Source organism: Haliotis cracherodii, unplaced genomic scaffold, assembly GCF_022045235.1.
Source record: "Haliotis cracherodii isolate W230 unplaced genomic scaffold, xgHalCrac1.p SCAF_37, whole genome shotgun sequence".
NCBI lineage: Eukaryota > Metazoa > Mollusca > Gastropoda > Lepetellida > Haliotidae > Haliotis > Haliotis cracherodii.
Genome location: NW_027266294.1, coordinates 1,197,611 through 1,223,623, shown reverse-complemented (window position 1 = coordinate 1,223,623; position 26,013 = coordinate 1,197,611). Strand labels below are relative to the sequence as shown.

General features: G+C 40.2%; 1 protein-coding gene across 1 annotated transcript; it reads right to left on the bottom strand.

The window, feature by feature from the left end:
• Positions 1-8,384: 8,384 nt before the first annotated feature.
• On the bottom strand, positions 8,385-25,387 carry LOC139477904 (26S proteasome non-ATPase regulatory subunit 10-like). Its single transcript, XM_071260341.1, has 5 exons — positions 25,347-25,387; positions 23,480-23,569; positions 22,805-23,170; positions 9,855-9,911; positions 8,385-9,103 (listed from the first exon to the last, which is right to left on the bottom strand). The coding sequence occupies exons 2-5, from the start codon at positions 23,547-23,549 to the stop codon at positions 8,505-8,507; spliced, it is 1,092 nt and encodes a 363-aa protein (XP_071116442.1). The 5' UTR covers positions 23,550-23,569; positions 25,347-25,387; the 3' UTR covers positions 8,385-8,504.
• Positions 25,388-26,013: the final 626 nt, after the last annotated feature.

Genomic DNA, 26,013 nt, shown 5'->3' with positions numbered 1-26,013 from the left:
ACGACAATACAGTACACCTCTTACATTCCATGTTCCTATACTTATCATGGCAATAAGTATTAGGCAAGTTTTCAATGCTATCATGTTAGATGAGTTAACGTGCACCATTGCTGTTTCTGTTTGACTGTGGTATCCATTCCCGACATCTTACATTTGGCGGCCAGAAATGTCCATTCTCAGTAACTTGTTCTGCTGTCCTACTGTCAATGTTCACTCTCAGTGTGTAGGTGGGATTGTAGCCTTCCCAGTGCCTGATCAAACGAACGTAACTCACATGGACGCCACGTTGTTGAGCATATTCACATATGGCATCTTGCACTGTTTTTAGTGGTTTATCCGCTCTAACATACGATAGCACAAACCTTTTTGTTTTAAATTTTGGTGAAACACCCCTAAAAGCTCTGGACCATTCACTGTCGAATCTCACAGATCTCAATGCATGGTCGTCTTGTTGTTTATGGCTGACGTCATCATATCCAACATCCCTGATATGGTCATCGCTGACTCTGTCATGTTGAGTAGGGCTTGTACATATAGTGTTACTGTCGCCGCCCTCGTCGTTCTCGGTGTTGTCCCCAATAGTATTCCTCTCATGGTTAATAGTTATGTCCACAACACTTGGAGTCTTAGTTTTGTTGGTCTCTGCTGTTCTGGTCAGAACACTGTCAGCCTCATTTCCTGGTTGTGCACAAGAGCTCACGGTTCTGAGCAGTGGGGGGCTTTTAACTGCCTCAGAGTACATCAGCTTGTTGCGAGTGTTTACTATGTCTATTTTGCCGTCTATAGTATTGGTTTTTCGTGTTAGGTTACTAATATTGTCTTTCAGATCACTTTCAAGGTGGTGTACCCATGAATCTTTCTCACGTAGTTGAGAGACTAGTATCCGTACGTCTCCACGTAGCTTGAGCTCTGCGTTTTTCTATCTCCCTTGACGCTGTTATTAGGTCGCTGTTCTTCTCTTCGATGGTCCGCTTCATATTCCTGAGTTCAGTGTCGAATTTGTTATGTAATTCTTCAATTCTTCTGTCCAGACTGGCATTATGTTCGCTCGCAGAATCCCGCATTTCCGTCAATATGGCATAGATTAGGGTCAAAAGATCATAACCTATTTGTGTATCCAGTAATCTATCTCCTGGTACGTTGGTGGGACGTGCGTTTGATTTGCCTTTGCTGAGTACTTGTTTTTCCAGTATATGGCAATATACATCAGACGGATATTTCTCAATTACAGACTTCCTGGAATGTTCTCTTTGTACACGTTTTGGTAGATATCCATTTGGGGTTTCGTGTCGAGTATCCTTGGCTACGTCATAAAGACTTTGTCTCACTTCGTTTAGTTTTTCTTCATCATCATTGTATATGTCCAAAAGTTTCAAAAGCAATTCTATCTAGTTGTCCAAGGCGTCTGTGTATTTCATTGAAAATGTCATTGTCTATATCATCCACACTTTATGTAGCGTATCGAAGGTCATCTTCCTCGCTGACAGAGCTACTCAATGCTTCACTGACTCTGCTTGGGCTGCCCATTGTTTGTTGATTAATCGGACGCTCAGTCAATCAGCACTGGTCCACTTGTGTAGATTCTCCTTCACATTTCTACACATTTTGGAGACTTGATTTTAAGCAAAACCCTATATCACCTTCATGATTCACTAACATGAGTCCATTGTAGGTATCTTCACAGTCACCTTACCTGACTTTTGACCTGACCTTACCTTGACACAGTGGTTAGATACATGTACATAGTTGCCAGCTCATCGCCACACAGTGGTTAGTTATGTGTATATTTTGTGTACATTGTCTTTATATCATGGCAGTTTGTGGAGGCGGTACTTGTGTAACCGTCGTAAGTATTGTAAGATGTAATTTGGCTTAAAACCACAAGTGTAGCTGTAACTACTGTAACTGTAACCACTGTAACTGTGACTACTGCCCTGCATGTCTGATACAAATCAAGTATTAGTAACATGTATAGTATGCATAGCATATGAAACTGGACGAGTCGTGTATCTAAATGTAGTTAATTCATGGGTGTGTTGACACCCTGTGATATGTTTGTTATATTTCATATATCTGATATTTCAATTGTATTTTTATGCATATTTGCAGAGTTATAACCAACTAGTGTATGTGCATTGCACATGAAAGAAAGTCCAGCTGTCATCTCACACACCAGTAGCCTGTTCTGTGTTTGCTGCCCTAACCGGAGCCTTGTCCTCTACTACATACATATAACTACATACTCACTCCGTGGCAAGGCTGTCATCTCACACACCAGTAGCCTGTTCTTTGTTAGCTGTCCTACCCGGAGCCTTGTCCTCTACTACATACATATAACTACATACTCACTCCGTGGCAAGGCTGTCATCTCACACACCAGTAGCCTGTTCTGTGTTTGCTGCCCTACCCGGAGCCTTGTCCTCTACTACATACATATAACTACATACTCACTCCGTGGCAAGGCTGTCAACTCACACCCCAGTAGCCTGTTCTGTGTTTGCTGTCCTAACCGGAGCCTGGAGCCTTGTCCTCTACTACATACATATAACTACATACTGACTCCGTGGCAAGGCTGTCATCTCACACACCAGTAGCCTGTTCTGTGTTAGCTGTCCTACCCGGAGCCTTGTCCTCTACTACATACATATAACTACATACTCACTCCGTGGCAAGGCTGTCATCTCACACCCCAGTAGCCTGTTCTGTGTTTGCTGTCCTACCCGGAGCCTTGTCCTCTACTACATACATATAACTACATACTCACTCCGTGGCAAGGCTGTCATCTCACTCCCCAGTAGCCTGTTCTGTGTTTGCTGTCCTACCCGGAGCCTTGTCCTCTACTACATACATATAACTACATACTGACTCCGTGGCAAGGCTGTCATCTCACACACCAGTAGCCTGTTCTGTGTTAGCTGTCCTACCCGGAGCCTTGTCCTCTACTACATACATATAACTACATACTCACTCCGTGGCAAGGCTGTCATCTCACACACCAGTAGCCTGTTCTGTGTTTGCTGTCCTACCCGGAGCCTTGTCCTCTACTACATACATATAACTACATACTCACTCCGTGGCAAGGCTGTCATCTCACACCCCAGTAGCCTGTTCTGTGTTTGCTGTCCTACCCGGAGCCTTGTCCTCTACTACATACATATAACTACATACTCACTCCGTGGCAAGGCTGTCATCTCACACCCCAGTAGCCTGTTCTGTGTTAGCTGCCCTAAACAGAGCCTTGCCCGCGACTACATTTGTGTTTGTGACTCGTACGACCGTGGGGCAGGATACGCCGACCTCTTCGCCGACCGGACCACCCTCGCCCTCGAGTCTCTCTGTGAATAAGGTTCCCAGCCGTGAGCACCCTTCTTAGTTCTCATACTTAGACGACTGGACCACCCTCACCCTCGAGTCTCTCTGTGAATAAGGTTCCCAGCCGTCAGCACCCTTCTTAGTTCTACTTAGGCGACCGGACCACCCTCACCCTCAAGTCTCTCTGTGAATAAGGTTCCCAGCCGTGAGCACCCTTCTTAGTTCTCCTACTTAGACGACCGGATCACCCTCGCCCTCGAGTCTGTCTGTGGATAAGGTTCCCAGCCGTCAGCACCCTTCTTAGTTCTACTTAGGCGACCGGACCACCCTCACCCTCGAGTCTCTCTGTGAATAAGGTTCCCAGCCGTGAGCACCCTTCTTAGTTCTCCTACTTAGACGACCGGATCACCCTCGCCCTCGAGTCTGTCTGTGGATAAGGTTCCCAGCCGTCAGCACCCTTCTTAGTTCTCCTACTGAGACGATTGGACCACCCTAGCCCTCGAGTCTGTCTGTGGATAAGGTTCAACCAAAATTCATTCTGATACTGAGGAGGAGGACTAAGCAACCTCTAAATATGTAACTCCCCGTCTGTAAGCCGACATTGTAATGAGGTCAGGGTTACAGTGAACGATCAGCTTCATGACAGGGAATACGTTTAGGGGAGAGTAAGCTTAGCATTAGTTCTGAAGCGCTTAACATTGTGCGACACTGGGATCCAAAATTGAACCAAGTTCTGTCGTAAACCCGATACACAGTTATGCATTGTTCGTTCTCCTTTAGACCCGTGCCGATCCGGGGTAGAATAGATCTTTAGCAACCCATGCTTACCGTAAAAGGCGACTAATGGGATCGGGTGGTCAGGCTCGCTGACTTGGTTTGATTGCGTAGATCGATGCTCATGATGTCCATTACTGGATTGTCTTGTCCAGACTCGATTATTTACAGACGGCCGTCATATAGCTGGAATATTGCTGAGTGCTGTGTGAAAAAACAAACGAACAAACGAACGTTCTCCTGTAACACTTCATACGCACAAACCACGCAAACAACAATAGGTCTGTATAGGTCGCTCTGCAATCACCTTTCTATATTATTACCATGCATTCTGTAACTTATCTATATGAACCCAAAAATGTTTAGAATTGTGAGAGATATAAGTTCCTTGAAATAGTTCCATGATAATAATTAACGAGTTGGGAAAACATTAAAACCGGTACTCTGTAATGAAGAAGGACAGTTGATGTTATGACCGCAAACGATATTGACGGACGATATGTGTTGAACCTGTCAAACATGTGTTCTGTGTTTGTTAGAAGTATTTTGGATGCAAATTTGGTACGCCTATAGTCTTAAGTCTTGCATTGTGAGTGAAATCTATAAATAACTTCGGAAATCTCGGAATTGTTCGCAGTAGAGAGACGTTGTTGAGCGCGCTTACGACGGTCATATGCGACGCCACGTTGGTGACGGCAGTGAGGTGAGGTGAAAGGGGGTTTAACGTCGCGTCCAAGACTATATTGCACTTATATAGCGACGTGCATGAGCGCGTGCTAGTGTGTGTGTGTGTGTTTGTGTGTGTGTGTGTGTGTGTGTGTGTGTGTGTGTGCGTGTGCGCGCGTGCGTGCGTGTGTGTGCGTGCGTGTGTGTGTGTGTACTAGTCCGCACTGATGCCGATTTATAGTGCTGGCACACGGAGATACCATAAGGCAGTTTAACATGAATACCCCGCTCAGACACAGTATACTGACTCCGAGCCGACCAGCCCTTGTTTTAGCCCCTTAATGCCGAGCGCCAGACAGGGTAACAATAAGTACCATATTTAACGACTTTTGGTATGACACGGCTGGGGATGGAACCCCGGACCTTCCGCTCATTATAACATTTTACAAAGAAATGAAACATTTGGAAACTCCAAGGTTATACTAAAAAGAGCGATATGAATGCTTACAGAGAATGTTGTTGTGCCACCGGCTGGTTTCCGCCATTTCTTTTAGTCTTATTTTTTAAATATTCCGTTTACAAAGTTGACTTTAGAAACAACTTTTATTTTTGTAAAACGTTTATAAAAAGGCGGAAAAAGTTCGAACAGATTTCTCTTAATTATAATGCGACAAGAGGGAATCAAAACGGTGAAATAGGACTTTCGGTTCCGATTGACTAAATGTAACTCAGGGAGATTACTGTGAATATTTGATTCAGCTTTAGCTGCAAACCAGATATTGTTTCAATCAAAACTTTGAGCCTGAATACTAGTATTTTATTAAGAAACACACCTTGGAACGATCTAATTTTTGTGGCAGACTGTTAAATCTTTTCTTAATTTTCTGAAGCAATTTTTTTTTTTTTTATAAATTACGGGACAATTTTTTCCCCGATAGTTTGCCTGCGTTACTAACTCTATATGGGAGATATTTGCAACACGTACGGCCCAACCTTACCCTGGATGACAGAAGGACATATTATATGTCACCCCTCTTCACCCCTCACTTTGCACTCGAATAAAATTCATTCACAATACATCACACAGACAAATACACTTTAAGGTTTTGAATGTGTGGGCAACGCCCTGTTCTGTGATATCATCCACTCTCATTTTAGGCAAAGCAAGATTACTGAAATATGACCCCTGGAAATTGGGTACATCGTAAATCTCTCCATTTTGGACACATATTACTAAATCACCATACAGGCGAGTTTATTTAATATATGTTTTGAAACCTAAATATCGGATATTTACTTGGATATTTAGAAATGAGTTTTAAAAATAGCATATGAATGATCACGGTTATCTGTTGTTTATCAAATCACCAAAAATCATTCTGAAACGATATAAATAACCCAAGAAATGTTTTAGAAAATACGCAAACACGAACGCCAATTATGTGAACGTTCCGCCATATTGGATAGTGTTTACAAGACGCCTGTAACATCACGAATATTTCAAACTCAACTACGATACATACATCCTTGAATTCCTCATATATTTTAGAATGAAATGACAAATGGTCTTTGTCACATATACAAAGTGTCTAGCTGAAATCAGGCAACATACATTAGGTGTGAATGAAGGCTGTGCTCTGAAGACTGCACTGGTTGGGAATGAAAACAAAGCAAAATTAAGATTTTACATTGTAGCATTATCTCATATAGTTTGAGAGATCAGTTCGTCTATTCGTTGCATATATTGGCTCAATAAGCATATCAATCTATTTGATATATATTTTTGTCGTTCACGTTTTAGGCAGTATAGACTGTTAAATTTACACGATCAGGAACTTTAATAACCTACACGCCCTATGCAAGTTTATTGTCCGTGGTAGACCCAGAACGTGTCGAGATAGCAGCAAGCTATATACGGTCACTAACGAGGTCAGTACTATTATTCCATGACCCGTTAGTGTTCTTGGTGAGTCGTGAAGATGCGGGGTAAAATAAGTCTTCAGCAATAGTCAGGTGACTATGATCGTCGTAAGAGGCGACTAATGGGATCGGATGGTCAGGCTCGCTGACTTGGTTGAAGCATGTCATCGTATCCCAATTGTGTGGATCGATGCTCATGATATCACTCACTATATTGTCTGTCCCAGACTTGATTCTTTACAGACCGCCGTCATATAGCTGGAATATTGCTGAGTGCGGCCTTAAACAATAAACGTACCACCGGGCGGGGCCGAGGATATAGGAACGGAGTTCGTTCTTTCGTCAGTCCGCCCAGAGAAATGAAACTTTTCACACTGGTGTTGCTGGTCATGATCTCAAATGAGTTCCAAAATTGGTGTCCTAAATAATTTTGTACATAGTTCCAGCCCGTGCGTTTCAACTTAGTGCATACTGCGTGCATACTGCGTGCATACTGCGTGAAATAGGGACACCGTTTCTGAGAAACTACTGAAGTTACATAGATGAAAGTTTGCTTGTCCATCTAAGAGATTCTTGTGAAGACTGCAGTTCGTAAATTGGTGCTTCTAATTATTTTTTCCGAGAGATGTGGCCTCTTGTGTGTATTAGTTTCACATTTAAAGCATTTTTTTCTGATGACAGAAAGCAACCCTAGTGCCTATCTTTTCTTCACCCTTTATAGGACTGTTTTATTTCCATAGCTAATATTAACTTCCTTATAGGTCATTACTGCACGAACAAACAAAATACTTATGTGCCCATGGTAGGATATTGATAACGCTGTATTTGTAAAAAAAATCTTATCTGGGAAAAAGATGAATGCATTATTGTGTTTATTTAGATTGGGTTTTTTCTTCACAAGTTTAAAGGATATAAATTCCCTCCAAAAGAAAACGGGAAAACTATATATTCATTGAAGTGAATATGGGAACAATGACAAACATAGGGACATAAACTTTGCTGTCGGTACATTGGGAATAGCGCGCATACAAATTCAACACGTCGGAATCAAACGTTGACATGTAGTTGTGTGCATTGTTTCCAACAGGTAGACAAGGCAGGGAAACCCATGATAGCATATCATATTGCTGTCTCTTAAACAAAGTGTACCCTTATTCATTTACATCAGTATAATTGCTGCAAACCATTTATATTTACGACTTTGCTAGTTTTTGATTAAATCTACGTAAACTTACTTTTGGGTGATAGTACGTACGTTAGTTGAGTGTTAGTTATCATGAATTGTTAATTTTAGGATTGTTTGGGCTATTTAATCATCTTTTATAAAATGTCCGATGTCAATCACCCCGAAGTTGTGTTTATCATGAAACAGCACGACACTGACATCTATATGGACGCAACTATCTGTGACGTCACTGTCATTGTACATTTGGCGCCACGTCAGCTGGTCGAACCTTGCCTCAGTCTGAGGTCAGAGAGTGCAGCGAGATGTAAACAAACAGTTTGTTGTCTGTTTCACGACTAATTATAAACTCTTCACTTACAGTTAACACAGACTAATTATATCACGAGATGCAGTGTGTACATAATACTCACACATCATCTCTATTTACACTCAGTTAGCAACTTTCTTACCTGATTATGCGAAGTTCCAAACATAACAAATGACAAAATATCTGAAAATATTTTAATCAAGTTTTATTTCTCCTCAAACACAACAAACATTCTTACAAAATCCGGGAATATATAACACGACGACGTGCACGGCACACCACGTCACTGTCTGTAACATCATGTCCCCCTCCACCGTCTACACAAACACGACATTGACGTCACTGACCGCCGCGGGACACCAGCAGTTCCACCACTCGCTTATGTTTATAGGCTCTCGCCTCGTCTGCCGCTGTCCTCCCCGATCTGTTCTTGGCGTTCATGTCCACCTTGTTCAGAGACAGCACAAACTCCACCGTCTCTACATCTCCTCCCCGACAGGCGCAGTGAAGGATGTTGTTACCGGCCACGTCCACCAGTGACACATCAGCCCCTTTACTCACCAGGAGCTCCACCAAGTCTATGTATCTCCACCGTGCTGCCTCCATCACCGGTGTCATTTCCTCCTCTCCTCTACTGTTGATGTCCACCACTTTCGGTAACAGCACACACTTCACCGTCTCTACATGTCCTATAACACAGGCCAGGTGAAGGGTGTTGTTACCGTTATCGTCCTTCAGTGACACATCAGCTCCTTTTCTCACAAGGTGCTTCACCACCTCGCTGCGTCCCTTGTATGCTGCCATCATCACCGGTGTCCAGCTCCCTCCCACCCTACAGTTGACGTTGACTCCCGGTGTAGTCAGGAGCCGCTTCCCCTTCTCCAGGTTCCCGGCCTCGCTGGCGTCGAAGAGGTCGCGGTCTGCTTGTGATGGAGTCGCTGTAACACAAAGTAAACTCTGTACACATCCAGACATCTTTGTCATACATCTACTGTGTTCACACCACGAAGTGTTGATACGTGACAGGAACATCGATACATGATGAACCGCTTCCTGTGTGGATGACAACAATATAACGATGAGGTTTATGTATTGAACTTAGAATAATCTATTCACGTGACATTTGTTCAAGTGCTTTCTTCTACATCCAGTAGTTGTAACACTATTCTGTGTATGTACAGAGCTTTATAGGATGATAGTCAGACACGGTCAGTGCAATTGCTGTTTGAATATGATATGTATTATTACATTGCTTTACATCAGCTAGTTAATTGGAAACTCTGTTTAAATTCGACAAGTTTCAGACATTGTGAAACTTTTACTACAGAACGAGATTTAAAATACGTTTATTATAGCAAAAGTGTAAATATATAGTTTTGTGATTGTCAAATAAATGAAATGACTCTCATAAAAATACAACACAAGTATAGATTGTTGTTCATCTATCCGGCATGTCAATACACCTGCTTGTTGAATTGACCTTTATGAAAAAAATGATGATATTATTAGTGCAATTGTTGATTTGTTGATAAATTAATAGGATAAAACACGTATCAAATTTCAGAGACTGTTTATAGGACATTTTCGGAGTAGAATCCCCCTAGCCTTGGCTGACATGATGATCTTACCAAATATCATACAAAGTTGGACAATGACACGATCTACCACATGTTGGGTTCCCCCACCTACCTCGTCGATCAGAATCTTGTCCCTTCACAGGTGGCTTCAAACTCGGATCACTCGAGGCTGAAACAGAATATGGTGGTCAGAAACTATATATAGCATAGGAAAAGCATCATGAATACTGGCCTAAGATAACTTATTGCCATTCGACAAATATTTTGCCCCTTAAGATGTTCACTCATGAATGTGTTTGTAGCAAAGGTATAATATCAGGTAAGTCTAGTTCAGTGATTGGTAAATGACTATAAATGATTGTGTTGTTGTTTACTCAGCAATATTTCAGGTATGTGCCAGCGGTCAGTAAATAAACGAGGCTGGGCCAGACCATCGAGCGACTGACATCATGAGCATTGTTCCACGCAATCGGGATACGATGACATGCATCAACCAAGTCAGTGAGTCTGACCACCCGATCCCGTCAGTCGCCTCTCACAAGCATAGTCGTCTTTTATGGCAAGCATTGATTGCCAAAGACCTATTTTACAACGGGGCTATAAATGACATAATATAAATGACATAAAATACACTAACACAGCATAAATATTGACCTGCTCAAAAGCCGATATTCGGCAGCAAATGTCAGTAAAGATTCCCAAATCGGAATAAAAACAGTCCCGATCCATGTTAATATATCTATCACTAATTCGTCTAACAGTACGGCTTTGTAGGGGTAAGCTGTATTTCACTGACACCAGGACAACACACAGGAACAGTTTTAATTCTTTGTTTTATATTATTACACTTATCCTATAATTGTTAAATACAACGTTAGAAAAACACTGAATTTAACAAACTAAGATCTTAATAATCTCAATTTTGAATAAAATAACGCTTAATCCCCAATCTGTCTCAGTTTAGAATCCTGGATAAATCCCTCGTACAACACACACCGAGATTGTTGCTCATCTGCCCCGTGTGTCTTTATAAATCATAACATGAAACACGTCATGAATCCTGTTTTGTATCTTGGAATCTAAGTGTGTTTAGCTGTACACTGCTTTTGTGATTACTTGCTGAGATATAGATCTATTGCTTCTCTGTGTTAAAGGGACGGTCGGGTAGCCTAGTGTTTAAAGCATTCGCTCGTCACGCCGAAGACCCGGGTTCGATTCCCGACATGGGTAAAATGTGTGAAGCCCATTTCTGGCGTTCCTTGCCGTGATATTGCTGGAATATTGCTAAAAGCGGCGTAAAACCATAGTCACTCACTCACTCACTCTGTGTTAAATGTTGGAGTAACTGAAAATATTGTTATTTTCTTTCAGAACATAAACATACTACAGTTATAAATTGAAAGTCAAAATATACGGAGTTGGTATTATGAAGTCTGATTGAAACTTAAATGATCCGATTATGGTTCAAGTAACTTGATATGTCTTTCTTACAATCACAGTTTCCTGCAATAGTTTGTCGAACATAATCTGTGGTTGGGTTATTTTGTGTAAAAGTGAATTGGTTCAATGAAAACAGGGGTAAGGAATGAATTTGGAACGACATGGTAGACTCCTACCATGTTTGAAGATAAGATGTCTAAGTTACACATCAGCAGTTTGGGGCAATCTGATTTGGAATGTTCTAAAAATAATATACATCTGTATATGTAGAAATACCGTATTTCCTCCATTACACGCCGGGTCTCTAATAGAAGCCGGGTCTCTAATAGAAGCCGGGTCAATTGTTCAGTGCAAAAAATAGAAGCCGGGCCTCTTATAAGATTCGGACTACGGACTTGTTTGAGGTATATCTACGGATATCTACAAACTCAAAATATTTTCATTTCGTGACGATTCCGGCCATTTGTGGTCATAGTGAAATTGGGGTATTAATAGAAGCCGGGCCTCGAATAGACGCCGGGCCTCTAATAGACGCCGGGTCAAAGGCTTGTCCGAAATAAATAGAAGCCTGGGTGTCTAATAGAGGAAATACGGTATTCTTAAAGTGCTGACTATTGAAGCGTTAGTACAATATCTCTACCTTGAGATAATTTCTAGTGAAAATCAAGCATATGATAAAATCATTAATCAGATGTATAGTTGCCAGTGCAAACCGTTATAAATTTGGACCAGAACGGACAGGCGCCCACCAGTGTAGTAATAAATTTGTCGTGCATTTCAACGTCTGTCTTAATCAGAAGATAATGTTCATTCAGAGACTCTAACTTAATACTGCATTATTTATACTGAAATTGTTGCAATTAGATCTATTCTCGTCTTAAGGCAATACCTCTGGCATTTCTATGAAAACACTGCCATAATTTCAATCGAGAGGTTTCTATTTTCTAACGACACGATAGTCGTCCTGTTGACACGGGAGCATTATGTAATTAAAATAATTATTTTACGTTTGATGCGGCGTTTACTCAGGGCATAATTTTACATCGTTTGGTGTGTCGGGTTGCAGTGTTTATGGTATTTTCGGTAATTCCTTAAATTCAAACATAGACATACGTCAGTAAACAGATTAATATTTCAGTTATGACAATGTAATGATAAAGCAATGTGAAGAGCAACAGGTCTACTTGACTCGGAGCTTGTGCAACACAGTTGTAATTCTATGTCGGGCAAACTTTCCTATGTAGCACTGTCATAATTTACATGGACCGAGCGATGGCGGTAGTACAATCATCACAGATCAGCTTACTATCTGAGGCCGAAACTGCAGCCAACACAACAGTGCTTCATGTATTAGACGGTGTTTGGTTTGATAAAGGACAAGGGTACAAATATCTGACAAAAGAAGGTGACAAAGATTGATAAAACAGAACTGATAAAATAGAACAAGCCTATCGGTTGAAACGCTATTTAGAAATGGTTACGTCCAGACGTTTGTTTCTCCCCGCTGACAGGCTAAACAACTGTCTGGGTGTAAACACTCTGTGAAGCAAGCACCTGATTCCTATCAGTCTTACTATATGTACAATTTCTGTTTCATCTAATTTTCTTAAAGTAGAAATAGATAACTTACCCACCCATTACGTTATGGTAAGTGAGTGAGTGAGTGAGTGTGTGAGTGAGTGAGTGAGTGAGAGAATACAATCTGAGGCCGTATCGGTAATATATAAGCAACACAACGGCGAGGGAGAATGCTGTTTGGTATTGTGGATACAAATAAGTGGTTTTGAAGATTTGTTATAGAGGTGAAGTGTAACATCAACGCTGTACTTCATTGTGGTGGTTATGTTTTGATATAGTCTGATATGTTGACCTGAAACCATGTTCTTTTTGTGTTACATTGTTTTTGGTGTACATGGCGGGAGAGGCGTGGTCAGTACTGGCCAATGACAAATCACCTTCCACGTAACGAGGCGGAGTTTCATAAATGTGCAGTTATACAGATATATTTGCACACTTTTTGAATGAAAAATCGCCTAGGTGTGGGCCAAGAGACTGCATGGTAGTACAGTTGTCAGTTGACACCGTGTGTGTAGTTTATCAACATACATGGCTTCACCCACAGTAAGAGTTAATTAAGTGTTACACTAAGAAGTGTTGATTAAGTGTTACAATAAGAAGTGTTAATTAAATGTTACAATAAGAAGTGTTAATTAAGTGTTACAATAAGAAGTGTTAATTAAGTGTTAAAATAAGAAGTGTTGATTAAGTAACCCGTCAAGATCCGGGTTAGAATTGTCTTCACGAACCAATGCGTGCCGTAACTGGGATACGATGACATGCATCAACCAGGTCGGCGAGTTTGACCACCCGATCCCATAAGTCGCCTCGTACGTATACGCATGGGTTGCTAAAGACATATTTTAACCCGGATCTTCATGGGTATGTATGTAATACACCCAATAACCCCGGGGCTGTGAATTATGTTAACGTTTCATATAATCCTTATGATTTTTTTTTTAGGATTTAGAAAACTGCTAAAATTGGATTTGTATCTGCACTCGGCCGCTGACAATTAAGTGGATGGGGTGTATTCTGTTCTCTCTGCTCGCACCACCTTTTGTATTCAAAGTGATTCATGATGCTAGAGCTACCACATCAAATATTCGGCTACGTCTCTGAATGAATATTAAACTATGTTTCCACCAAACACTTGCATATTCATTATTGTTATAATATTGATTAAACATTATCTCCAAATGATTATTGTTTCTTCGGTTAAATATATTTTATATACCTGCTCTTGATGTTGTCATATTATGTAATTCAGAAAAGTGGATAAAAGCCAAACAAAGGAAGATTCTGGCAATCAATACATTCGTAAAGTGTTTGAGTGTTTTTTAAATATTTTTTCTTTTTACAGAATTAAGTCTTGAAATTCTTTGTTGAGGGGTCACATCACAAGACTGGAAGTTGAAGACAGAGTGATGATTAGCATGTCTGCCATTCTAACTTTGTTTCCTGCAGTACAAGCCTAAAGGGAAGCGGTCTCTGCCTACTTGTCATATGTGTCTTGTTAACAGTTATTTGGTGTTTTACGTTTTGAACATAGGCAGCAAAACACAAACTAACTGTTAACATGGCTCCTCCGACGACCTGGTTCGTTTTCAAAACTCTTTCGATACGTTATAGCCAAATGTTTACAGAAAACGTTTTTAAAACATTTTACGAACACTTTTTTAAACATACACATTCAGTGAATAAAACACGTTTTAAAACATTTTGGGACATTTCGCGAAATCCTTTTTAGGATGTTTTAATAACATTTTGAGACAGTTGGTATTCATCTGACTTTCCACGTAGTCGTATGACAAGAATGGGAAACAAACACAAGCATAATGACTGCCGACTGATTCTGATGACTCATTTATGAAGATGCGATCCCTGCGTCAACGAAACTCCTGCTCAGAACCCCCAACACACTGCTATCAGTGAACACGCTATATTGTGAATGGAGGTTGCCGGGAGTCCGACCTCAACACTATTGTACACATTTAGTATTTTCTTTGATGTGTATGCTGTAGTTTACAGTTACAATCGTAAAGTGCAGTTTGAATATCTCTCGGATATCTTTTCACCAAATAGATGTGACAGCTGCTTTGTAGCTAGGTTTATTGTTATTGAGAACCTTGCAATTCCATTGGTTAATGTTTATCACGAAACAATACATTTCAATTTAGACCCTGAGATCATGTGACTAACACTGACCTCGAATATTGACTCGTGACTTGATCAGTATTGACTTGTCACGTGATGAATATTGATTCGTCTGCTAGAAAAAAAGATGGCGTCTGGTACGAACATTTTACGGTTCGCAGCAAAGTTACTGTAACGAATCAGAGGACGGTATCTTTAAAGTAAATTTCAGTTAAAGAAAAAGAAGTATTACTCTTGACGAAGTAATATGCAACAACAAGGACCCGGTACAAATTTGCACCATGGCTGATTTGAGCTTGCTTTGATCAAACACACACACACACACACACACACACACACACACACACACACACACACACACACACACACACACACACACACACACACACACACACACACACAAACAAACAAAAAACAAAAAAACAAACCAAAGCCGACATACTTAACATAATGTTGAAAGTTAAAAGGAAAAAGTTTGGACGAACTTGTTGTTACAGCCTTTCAAAGTATATCACTTGGGGGTATGGTTACGTTTTGGGTTGTCATCTCACTGGTGATCCACTGATCATCAAGGGTGATATACCACTGGAAGCCATATATAAGTACCTCTCCAATGATGTATCAATAATTGGTATTGGGTGAATATGGACCAACCTAGGGCAAATCAAACGTCATATTTCCTGACAAAATCAAAATTATTAAATCAAGGTAACTAAGGAAAGAAGCACTTAAAAAAGCCAGGCGGGTCATTACTAAACTCCCCTTGGCCAGAAAAATTAGAAATTCTCCAAAAGAACATATAAGAGCAGCCAAAAGAAAACACTGGGAGACTTTCACTAGCACCTTGAAAATGGGCAAACAAAATATTAAAATTTTATGGAAAAAATTCAAGGCAATTAAAGGACACTCTAAAATTGTCACTGCCCCTAATATTCCGAACCTAAATACACATAAAGAAAAGGCTAGAGCACCTTTCGGTCTCATGAAGCTCCGCCAACTACACTAAACACATGAAAAGCACAACCAAGAATCACTTCATACACAGACCTCCTCATACCGACCTACTAGTCAAGGGTTGAACCTGGTTTTATTGGATAACGTTTTTTTCACTGCTGTTTCCTGTAGCCTTGGGGGTAACTGATTAAGAATCAGGAGGGTTCCCGTGATATCCCTGGGCAAATCCTGATAATAACCCCATTATATCCAACCCCCCAAAACCATGAAAAATTGGATATTTCCAATAATTACAAAGTAAATACACATAGCAAATGCATCCAGTTTGATGTCTCTGACATTTATTCACAGAATACGTTATGCATAATCACATATGGATCAACACAGTACGGATTAACCCTTTTCTCGCATTTCAAATTACGAAATAAGTGTGTACACGTTTACACCTCGTCATAAATATCGCACCCCACATTTTAAAGTAAAAGTAGAAAATATAATTTTCGGTTTTTTAAACTACAAGTACATATTTCATAAACTACACCATCTGTATACATACTATCACAAACACACCCTGTTTCGAGCTGCACGTGCATGCTTGTGTTGAGCATGCTTGTACCGGAGGTCAGTTTGCGAAACAAAAAAATGCAGTATGCACACAGCCTCTTTTGGCGTATGTTATGTTTGCAGACACAGCTAAAATTTCGTTTTAGGCATAAATTAAGCTTTAATTTGACCAACCAGTGAAATACAACAGAGTGTCCATCAGCACCATCAGACGACGCCTAAATACTGCACGACTGAGAGCAAGACGACCAATCAGACGTCCAATCCTCACAAATCGGCACTGCCATGTCTGTTTAGCCTGGTGCCAAGCACATGCTCGCTGGAACCTGAGGACATGGAGAAGGATCCACTGGTCCGATGAAAGCAGATTTTTGCTGCATCATACAGACGGGAGGGCTCGAGTTGGGAGGCAGAGAGGCACAGCATATGATCAGAGGAACATTCAAGCTGATTTTCCATTTGGGGGTGGATCCGTCATGGTGTGGGGGTGTTGTTCCTACGATTGTAAACTTGACCTCATCACAGTTCCCGGAACACTGAATGGACAGAGGTACGAGAACTTGATCATGGATGGTGGTGTTGTGCCTCATTTCGATAACCATGCTCTCGCCACCCATCCAGTCTTCATGGACGATAATGCCAGACCACATCGTGCTCGAGCTGTTGTTCAGCATCTCCAACACAACGACATGATGAGTTGCAGCAGATCCCCCAACAGAGATTCAGACGTTTGGTGATCAGCATGAGACAGCGTGTAGAACATGTTATCCAAGTGCGAGGCGGTTACACCAGGTACTGAGTTAGCCAGTCATTGTGGACCTTACTAGTGTGTTCGACATTAGTGACATGTGAACTGTGTTGTGTGTCTGTTGTAACGACTCCGACAGCCATACTTATTTCACCTTATTTCACGGTGATATTAGTGAACGTTAGTTTGCTACATTTAAACCCTCAATTAGTGCTCAAATTCGATCTTGTGTTGTTAATTTTCCGACTGAACGCTCACATGAGGCCATATAAACATTTTAATGTGCTTTTCTAAGCACCATTTTTATGAGGTTGAAGATCCAGTTTTACTTATAGAAAAGGGAGTGGTGTGATATTTATGATGAGGTGCATATTTCAACAATATTTTTTGCATTATTTTGCACGCGAGATGTAAAGAGAGAAAAATGCAAACTTAATTTTGAAGAAGTTTTAACACTCCCTTACCAACAAACAGAAAAGTTCCTGTGTATAACATCATTCACGTCTCTCTCTCTGTGTACATGACCTAATTCACAACATTATGACCCAAACTGCCAAGTAGAGCAAGCGAAGTCCTCAAAGCTCGTTTGGGAGAATAATATAAAACAAACTCTTGTATGCATGATGGCTAGTTCAGGCTACTGTGGTCCTGAGCATCCTACCCGGAAACATGCATAAACATGGTACAAGGTAATCCCTTATCCTTACAACTTCATCTTTTCGAATTTCAAGGGGGTTCACATTTGCAGCCACATCTGATCATTTCCAAAATGTAGTCTGGGGCAGGCTTTGTGTTGTTTAGTAAAGTGGTTGGGCACAGTGATTTGTTGTTTGTATCTTTCTTCGAACCAAAATCTTCTGAGTTCAGTAACTCAGGGTTAACATGGATAGCAACATTGTATTGTATTGTTGTTTACTTAGCAGAATTCTCCCCAGAAAAATAGAAGGCCTGCCAAACCTAATACGTTAACAAGTGTAGTATCATTTCTATCTAAACTAGACCTGCAAGCTAACAGTGAATGTCAAGAATGACCTTTTTTCACTTGAAGGGAGATCAATTCCAGTGTATTTCCTTGGATATGCTGCTATGGATTCCTTCACCTACAGGATTCTTTAGAGTTGTGGCACTAACCTTAGTGTATAATTTGGGATTTTAAGCGTACAGGAAGGGCTTTTTGTGAATTAAAGCCTATTGGCCTTGCTAAGGTATATAAATCTTACATCACACCGAAGCCTGAGCAAAGCATTAGTGGCTCCCGTATGACGTTTCAGTGTCTTATTTCTCAGAAAAAGAAGTAACATGTATAAACTAAACCCACTATTATAAAGGATTTCTACAGCTGGGGTAGGTGAACAATTACAACGGACGTTCTATTCTATTGCTGGTTGAGGGGATATTTTTTCAGGACCACCCTGTATAATGCAGAAAGTTTGATAATCTGCAAAACGATGGCAGCACACACTAATTACAGATTTTAGCCTCATCTGAATATAAATTGCCTTTAAACCAGCCTTTACTATATCGGTGATTTAACAGGCAGTATTCTGGTGGTGCTATAGCACATGCACTTACATTTGTTGACTTCGAAACAGTTGAAAACTAAGATCTGGCATACTTTTACTGGACTGAAAACATTAAACAATGGCAAAGCATGTGTGTTTTTAACAGGAAGTATATGTAACTAAGTGCTACCGTTTATTGTACTCATGAGTGATTACCTTAAACTATTCCAAGAAAAAGCCTTGCATTGAATTTTACATTTCGTATACTCAACTGGCATAATCCAGACTCCATAAATTAACCAGGAAAGGGTTGAACCCTCCCCACAAAACCTCAAAGACAAAACCTCAAACCTAAACAACTAACCCCAACCTCCCAACCTCCCAACCCACCACCACACACACACACACAGTAACCATAGAGAACATACACCCCCGCCCCCTACCAAAACAAATCCCCAACCCACGATACACACACACACACACACAAACACAGTCCCCCTCATCCCTAAACCAACCCTCCTTCTAAACCAAAACACATGCCCCCAAACCCAATTTAAATCAGCCCTCCGCATACCACTTCCACCCAACCCACCCCCATCACAACCCTCAGACCCAACAAGTTCGAAGGTTCATAGTGACACCTGGGGCAGTGACCATTGCCCAATCAAAATACCCCTAAATGTACTAAACAACCCCCCTTTAGCTAACGAGCAAACTTTAATAAACAGCCAGCAAACAAATTTCAAAGAAGCACACTGGAAGTTGTTTATTTAGCTCTGTTATCATTTGCACTACACAATTACAAAGTACCATCACAGACATTTTTAGCCCTAACTTCACCAATACAACACATGAACTTGCTACTAAATGTATCCCTACTTCTTCAATTAACCACACACACCATCCAGTCCTTTGGTGGAGCAATAAAATAATATATTCTGGAAAACAAAAGAAAACAGGCTCTCAATCAATCAAAGAGAGAGCGTTTTAAGTTCTTTTCTTCAGAAATAACACAAAACTTTCAGTAATACCTAAAGAATGGCAAACAAAATACTGGAACACTTGGGAACAAATCTAAAGCCATAAAAGGCACCACCCACATTCCCAAATTCAAAAACACCATATAAATAATTACCCAAAATACATCAAAAGACCAGACCACACACACCTTTCAATTAATAAAACAATATATTTACATGAATTACAGACAACACTTGAAAAAAACACAGGCTCAATCACAGGACTAGATAACACCAGCTGCATCATTCACAACATAATCCCAATTAAAATGCAAAAAAATATTATTACAACATTTCAACAAAATATCAAAACCTCAAAAACTGACAACATGCCCCTCTACTGAAACAAACTGCCACCTTACATATATACCTCATTACACAGCATGCTACAAGCTCAGCCCAACATAGGCAAAACAGACAAAAAACAACACTAATACTTAACTAGATCGAATCAAACTGGCCAACACATACCTACATATATACTGTTGTATCTCAGGATATGTACAAGAACACAGACATAGGTATCGATGCAGACCAACCCATTACAATAACCAATCATCATTATTAAAGCTATACTAATTCCAATACAGCAGCACTTCATCAAGCAAAATATCTAAATCAAACTTTCTTATAATTTCAGTGAGTGAGTGAGTGAGTATGGTTTTACGCCGCTTTTAGCAATATTCCAGCAACATCACGGGGGGGGGGGGGGGGGGACACAAGAAATGGGCTTCACACATTGTACCCATGTCGGGAATCGAACCCGGGTCTTCAGCGTGACGAGCGAACGCTTTAACCACTAGGATACCCGACCGCCCCTTATAATTTCAGACTCTCTTGGTTCTAAAGAACGGATTCTTAACAAATGATCAAACAGCTGACCTAACTAAATCAATAACATGGCCCATCTTACATCAGTATTACGATCACTCAATAAAACAGATGACCTTACTTAATGAATAACATCACCCATCTTAAATCAGTATTACGATCACTCGATAAAACAGCTGACATACTTACATTTCTCCTCCTCTAAGGCCGAAATATAAGAAGCATCAACATCCTAAATTTCCAAACATTTATTCAAAATTCTAAATGCATCTATTTAAAATCTCTTTTCACTAAATCTATAAATCAGTGCCACAACTATAAACTTTTACGCCATCACAATAATATTTGAATAAGTACAGTTTAGTATCAACTAAATATGACATATCTAGATGGGGGTGTTAAGCTGATAGTAACTGTTATGAAAGGGGCATAAATAAAGAAAATAAGGTTATAATTAAAATGCCCAGATTAAAAAAAAGGTTTGGTTTTTGTGCGAGATGAGGTGATAAACGTGTCGGCATTGTTGTGTTGTGAGTGTGAGATGGAACTTGAACTTGAACTTGATGGTAGTTGTCTGTTTACATGAACACGGTGTTATGGGGTTATGGGACATCGTAGAAGACAGTCTGGGTTAAGAATTTCGTTTCCGATTCGAAATTGGAAACTTTGTTTACATTTAGTGTTTTAGGGGATGACTTTATTTGGGATCAGGATCAAAATTTTAAACGCGGATATCTTTTACGAACTTCCAAGCGCTGAACAACAGTTTAACCAGCCACACTTCACCCCACTCCACCCCATGCTCTCAACACCACAACATTGCAACCAATCACCATTCACCCCTCCCGCATTGGACAGCATTTTTAACATAGGAAGTAGGTTTGGCCCAGTTATTCTTTATTTCACAGGCTTTTAATTTAAATATCAGCTCAACTGATTCACATAATGTTATCACATTACACCTTACCATCAGCCCTCATTTATTTATTTATTTATTTATTTATTTATTTATTTATTTATTTATTTCACCGCGTCTGGTTTGGTCCCTTCTTTCCTTACAGCCAATTTCCTTTTTCCTTCCTTCTTTATTAGTCATATTTTCTATCTAATTAATTAATCCTTAGTCTATTGTCATATACGTAGTCACTATAAGGTGGACCCCTTTCTTAACTTTCTTAATTTTTATTTGCCTTTGATTTGTTTCTCTCTTCCGTTCGCTGCACCTACTGTGCTAATCTCTCTTACCTACACCACGTTACCATTCTTATTTCATTAATTTGGTCCCATAATTTACAGGTGTTTGGGTCAGGTATTTAGATGTCATTGCTGCAAATTAAATATATATATATATGTATATGTATCCAAATCCAAATATATATATTTCCAAATTTACCCTCACCTGACCCATACAGCGAAACAGACCGAGTGTGAAGCGGTCGTAAAATTTACAAAACTAACTTTACTTGGGAAGTCTAACATTTGTGTATTTATTGTTCCTGCTTGCATCATAAAAATGTCTACTATATCCTGCAGTGGTCAGATTTTGCTAGGATCTGAGCAGACATTGTGCAGTTTCAATTTATCATCAACTAAGTTATTGCCGAAATAAAAGGGAAAATGTAGTTCAGTTAAGTCATTTAAAAAATTGGACGTTTTAAGTTCAGCATATATCAAATCACAAAATGTCACTTCAAATAAAATTTAATCTCATTGTCCACGTTCGCCTTCAAAAAGTGTTTTTAAAACAATATCTTTCCACCAGACTTTGCATGTTTCCTTCATCAAAATTAACCTTTCTTTTAGAAAAGACGAGTTTCTTGCCAAAGCAAACGCCTGTATCAAACAGCGCCTTCTCCTTCTCCAAGCACTCAATCTTAACCCCTCCACTGACTCAAATGAAGTGAATTGATTGATATTATAATAACTACCCTAAACAGTACACAAGTGTATATAACCACAACCACTTTTCACCCTTTGTCCACGTGGGTATTTTTACCCTGGGGGTATTCTTCCCCAAGTAGCAAAGCGAGTGTATATAAATATGCTTGAAACATCATAATCCAGACAACATGGCAGTATACAGTGGGACAAATATACATATGTGGGCACTTCCATGTGAATAGCACGACTTTGATAACGTTTACTTTATATTACATTATTTAAAAACTATATAGACTGTGATTTGTGAGGAGAGGTGTGTGGTATGGAGGACATACTGCTAGCTCACATATGGTGAGAACCAATCAGGTAATTTACAGAAATGTTGTCTGTGTAGATGTATCAATATTACCTGATGTCTGTGCTGTCTGCTCAACAGACTCACTCAACTCCCGCACCTCCACCTCCATCACGATATCTTCAATTGATGGGTTCAGCTCCTGCAGGAAGTGTAGGATGTCCTCGTTGATGTCTGCGTGCTGAACAATCATACCCATTGCATCTTCCATGGACTCATGTTCAAAACAAAACACCATACATTCCCACCGAATTCGTACCAGTGAATCAGAAAACAGTTCATTCAGTAGAGTCTTTACAGTTTCAATGTCAATATCGGTCGGTTGAGGAATATTTTCATGTTTGGCCTTCCAGCCTGATTCGCAAACAGCTTTTCCAGAAGGGAGATTGATGTTAATCGTACTGTTAACTGTTCTGTTGTCTTAAAAAAAGAAGAAAAACCAAACACATTCATAGACTTAAATGATAACAAAAGTAAACTATTATCACAGCTACCTTCACTGTATAGCATACATCTGCCCAGCATGTATCAAACACCTCAATCACAATCAAATCCCTGGCATTCCTCAGCATATCTCCGTCTTTAGGATTGCAACAAGTAACACAGAATGGAGGACATACATTTCTACTCAAAGACTATGTATCTGAAACCTTCCATGAAAGATATTAAAGTCCATGATTGATTTATTAAAAAAGCAAAGACATCAGACGTGAAGATGTTCAGTCATACCTTGATTAATTGCGTTTGTGTTAATGTCCCCGCCTAAAACGGATTTGTCTGCCCTGCTGTTGTCAGTCATTGCAGTGTTCGTTACACTACCTACGAAATAAAGCAAAGGTTAGACACTGCATACAGATCTTATCTGTAAATATCCCAGTTAGACATATTCTACAGTTTCATTAATTACCAAATACTAAGATTACAACAAACACTTGGCTAGTCTTTTGGAAATAAGTGAATACGTCACACTGAAAGGTGTGGAGAAACTAAAGTGAAGGTATAGGAGATGGCTTCCCACATCATCGCATTACCACCGCCAAATATGTCCACTTCCTGTGTGCAGTCTCGTGCATAGCGTTCCCCCCGAAGCCTGTAAAAACGATGTCTACCATCCGCACGGCAAAGCATAAAACGTGACTCGTCACGAAATCAAAATTTTCTCCATCGCAGTCGGGACCATGCTCTGTGACCTTGACACCACTGACGTCGCAGCCGACGATGCAGATCCATCAAAAAGGTTCATCACTCTCTGGGCTAATACCCTACGGAATCCTGGTATTGCCGTAGTTGAACAGGTGGCCGTGGTTGTTCTTTCACGTACGTGGCATAGCCGTTTAAATCTGTCCTGTGCTTCAGTAGTGATACGTGGTCGACCGAATCCGGGAAAGTCACATGTTGACCCGTGTGTCTAATAGCATTATCACAGTCTTGTAATTGTGCTACATGGAAAAACCTGGCTACAGCTAAAGAGAATTCTCCTGTTTGCAGTCGGCCGATGGCGTTTTTTGCGTTTGGCTTCTGTCAGTCGTGGCACTTTCGGTGTTCATTTGCTGTTTGATTGTGATGGCATTAGAATGAAATCCAATCATTTTCATAGCCAAACAAGTGATGTTGCATGTGCATATCATGTTGATGTGTTTTGGCGCCAGGCTCTCACGCGGTTGTGTTTTTTGCGATTTTTCAATGTTTCCGAAACATTTCTGCAGTACCTCATTCATTCCACACAAATCAATCCCAATCCATGCAGAAATTATCAATTTAATTGTTCCATTAAGTTTGTATGGATATCGGGAATACTGTGTCAGATATTTACGATTTTACTACTTTTCTGTTTCTTTTTTGGCAGAGTATATGTCAGCTCTATCTACTCACTGGCAACACCAGAGTGAGCCAATGCATGTCACCATGATTCCCGTCCTGTCAACACTAAACTTGGTCAACGAAGATGTCAAGACAGTTACGTAAGCCATGATTTGAGATCAATTACTGGTAGTTCTGCTCCCTTGATCCATTATGTATAAAGTTAAGTATGTCTATGTATTAAGTACACTTGCTTGACAAACAATAGTACCCTTTTTGATTGCTCAATAGGTATTGTGGTTTCACATTCATTCTAATTGCTGTTACAGAAGCGATCACCAACTTGCAAATTCACAAAGAAACAATTTTAAAACTCAAAGTGTTTGCTTACCATATTCGCCAATCGAAAACCTGTCAAGCAGGGGCGCATCTCTTAGGAGAGTAACAGTGATGGGAATCCTACACAAGCTGAATATATTTGGCATTCACTGTAGCCTACATAAAAGGTTTATTGGTCATCTGCAGGTCTGTTTATAGCAGCTCGTGATAACGAAGTGTTCCCTGGATATTGTATTTCTGTGTGGCATTTCGTAAAAATAGAATATACTGTGTGTTTCAATATAATATTTAATTATTCATTGATGGTGTGTTGTTATTTATTAACTTCACAATTTAATTCCTTATTCCTGGATTTCTTGGTTAACATCTGAGTTTCAAGTTGGGGGTCACCTAATGTAATCACATGTACAACCATCTCTTTAACAATCTGTCCAAACAAGAACAAAATGCTTTATACCAGTTGAGAGGTGAGCGGCGCCCTCGTCCTCCTGGGCTTGTGGGACGTCGCCGTGCCTCTGCTGGAGATGTGAGTGAGGCGCGTCCACATCATCCTCATTTTTGGAGCTGAACAGAACTTCTTGATCCGTCGTCTGTGTGAAGTTTCTGTGAACAAATGATGAAAAGAAACCATCTATCATGGCACTGAAGATGAGATGTATTCTGCGTGCCACTGACAACACAATCCAAGGACAGGGCAAGGACGTTACTTGGATCCCAGCCGACTTTGGAATATTTGGAAACAAAGAAGCTGCATCAGTGGTCAACATAAGCTTACGACATGGTTTGGAACAAAGGCATCAAACAACAAAGGCGTATACTAAATTTCATCCACTCTTTTCTAACGGACAGAAAGATAACAGCTAAATCACATAAAACCCTATCTAACACATACCCATTACAAAATGGCACCCTGCAAGGTATTATCCTGTCGCCGACCCTTTTTAATTTCATGAGTAATATTTTTCCAAATTCCGACCAAAATAAAAATTTATCACCAGCAAAATTTGCAGATGACATTTCTCTCTGGAACTCCTCCACTTCAATAAACAAGCGCAAACTAAAACCCAATCTGCACTAAATATAATCAAAACTGGTCTATCAAATGGGGATTTCAAATCAATACC

Bases quoted from the DNA above. Each gene is read 5' to 3' on its own strand.
- LOC139477904 (XM_071260341.1), bottom strand. From the start codon at position 23,549: ATGACTGACAACAGCAGGGCAGACAAATCCGTTTTAGGCGGGGACATT. The intron at 9,912-22,804 runs GTAATATTGATA...ATTCTGTTTCAG, and splicing joins GCAGACAGCACAGACATCAG to CCTCGAGTGATCCGAGTTTG. The intron at 9,104-9,854 runs GTAGGTGGGGGA...TTTGTGTTACAG, and splicing joins ACAAGATTCTGATCGACGAG to CGACTCCATCACAAGCAGAC.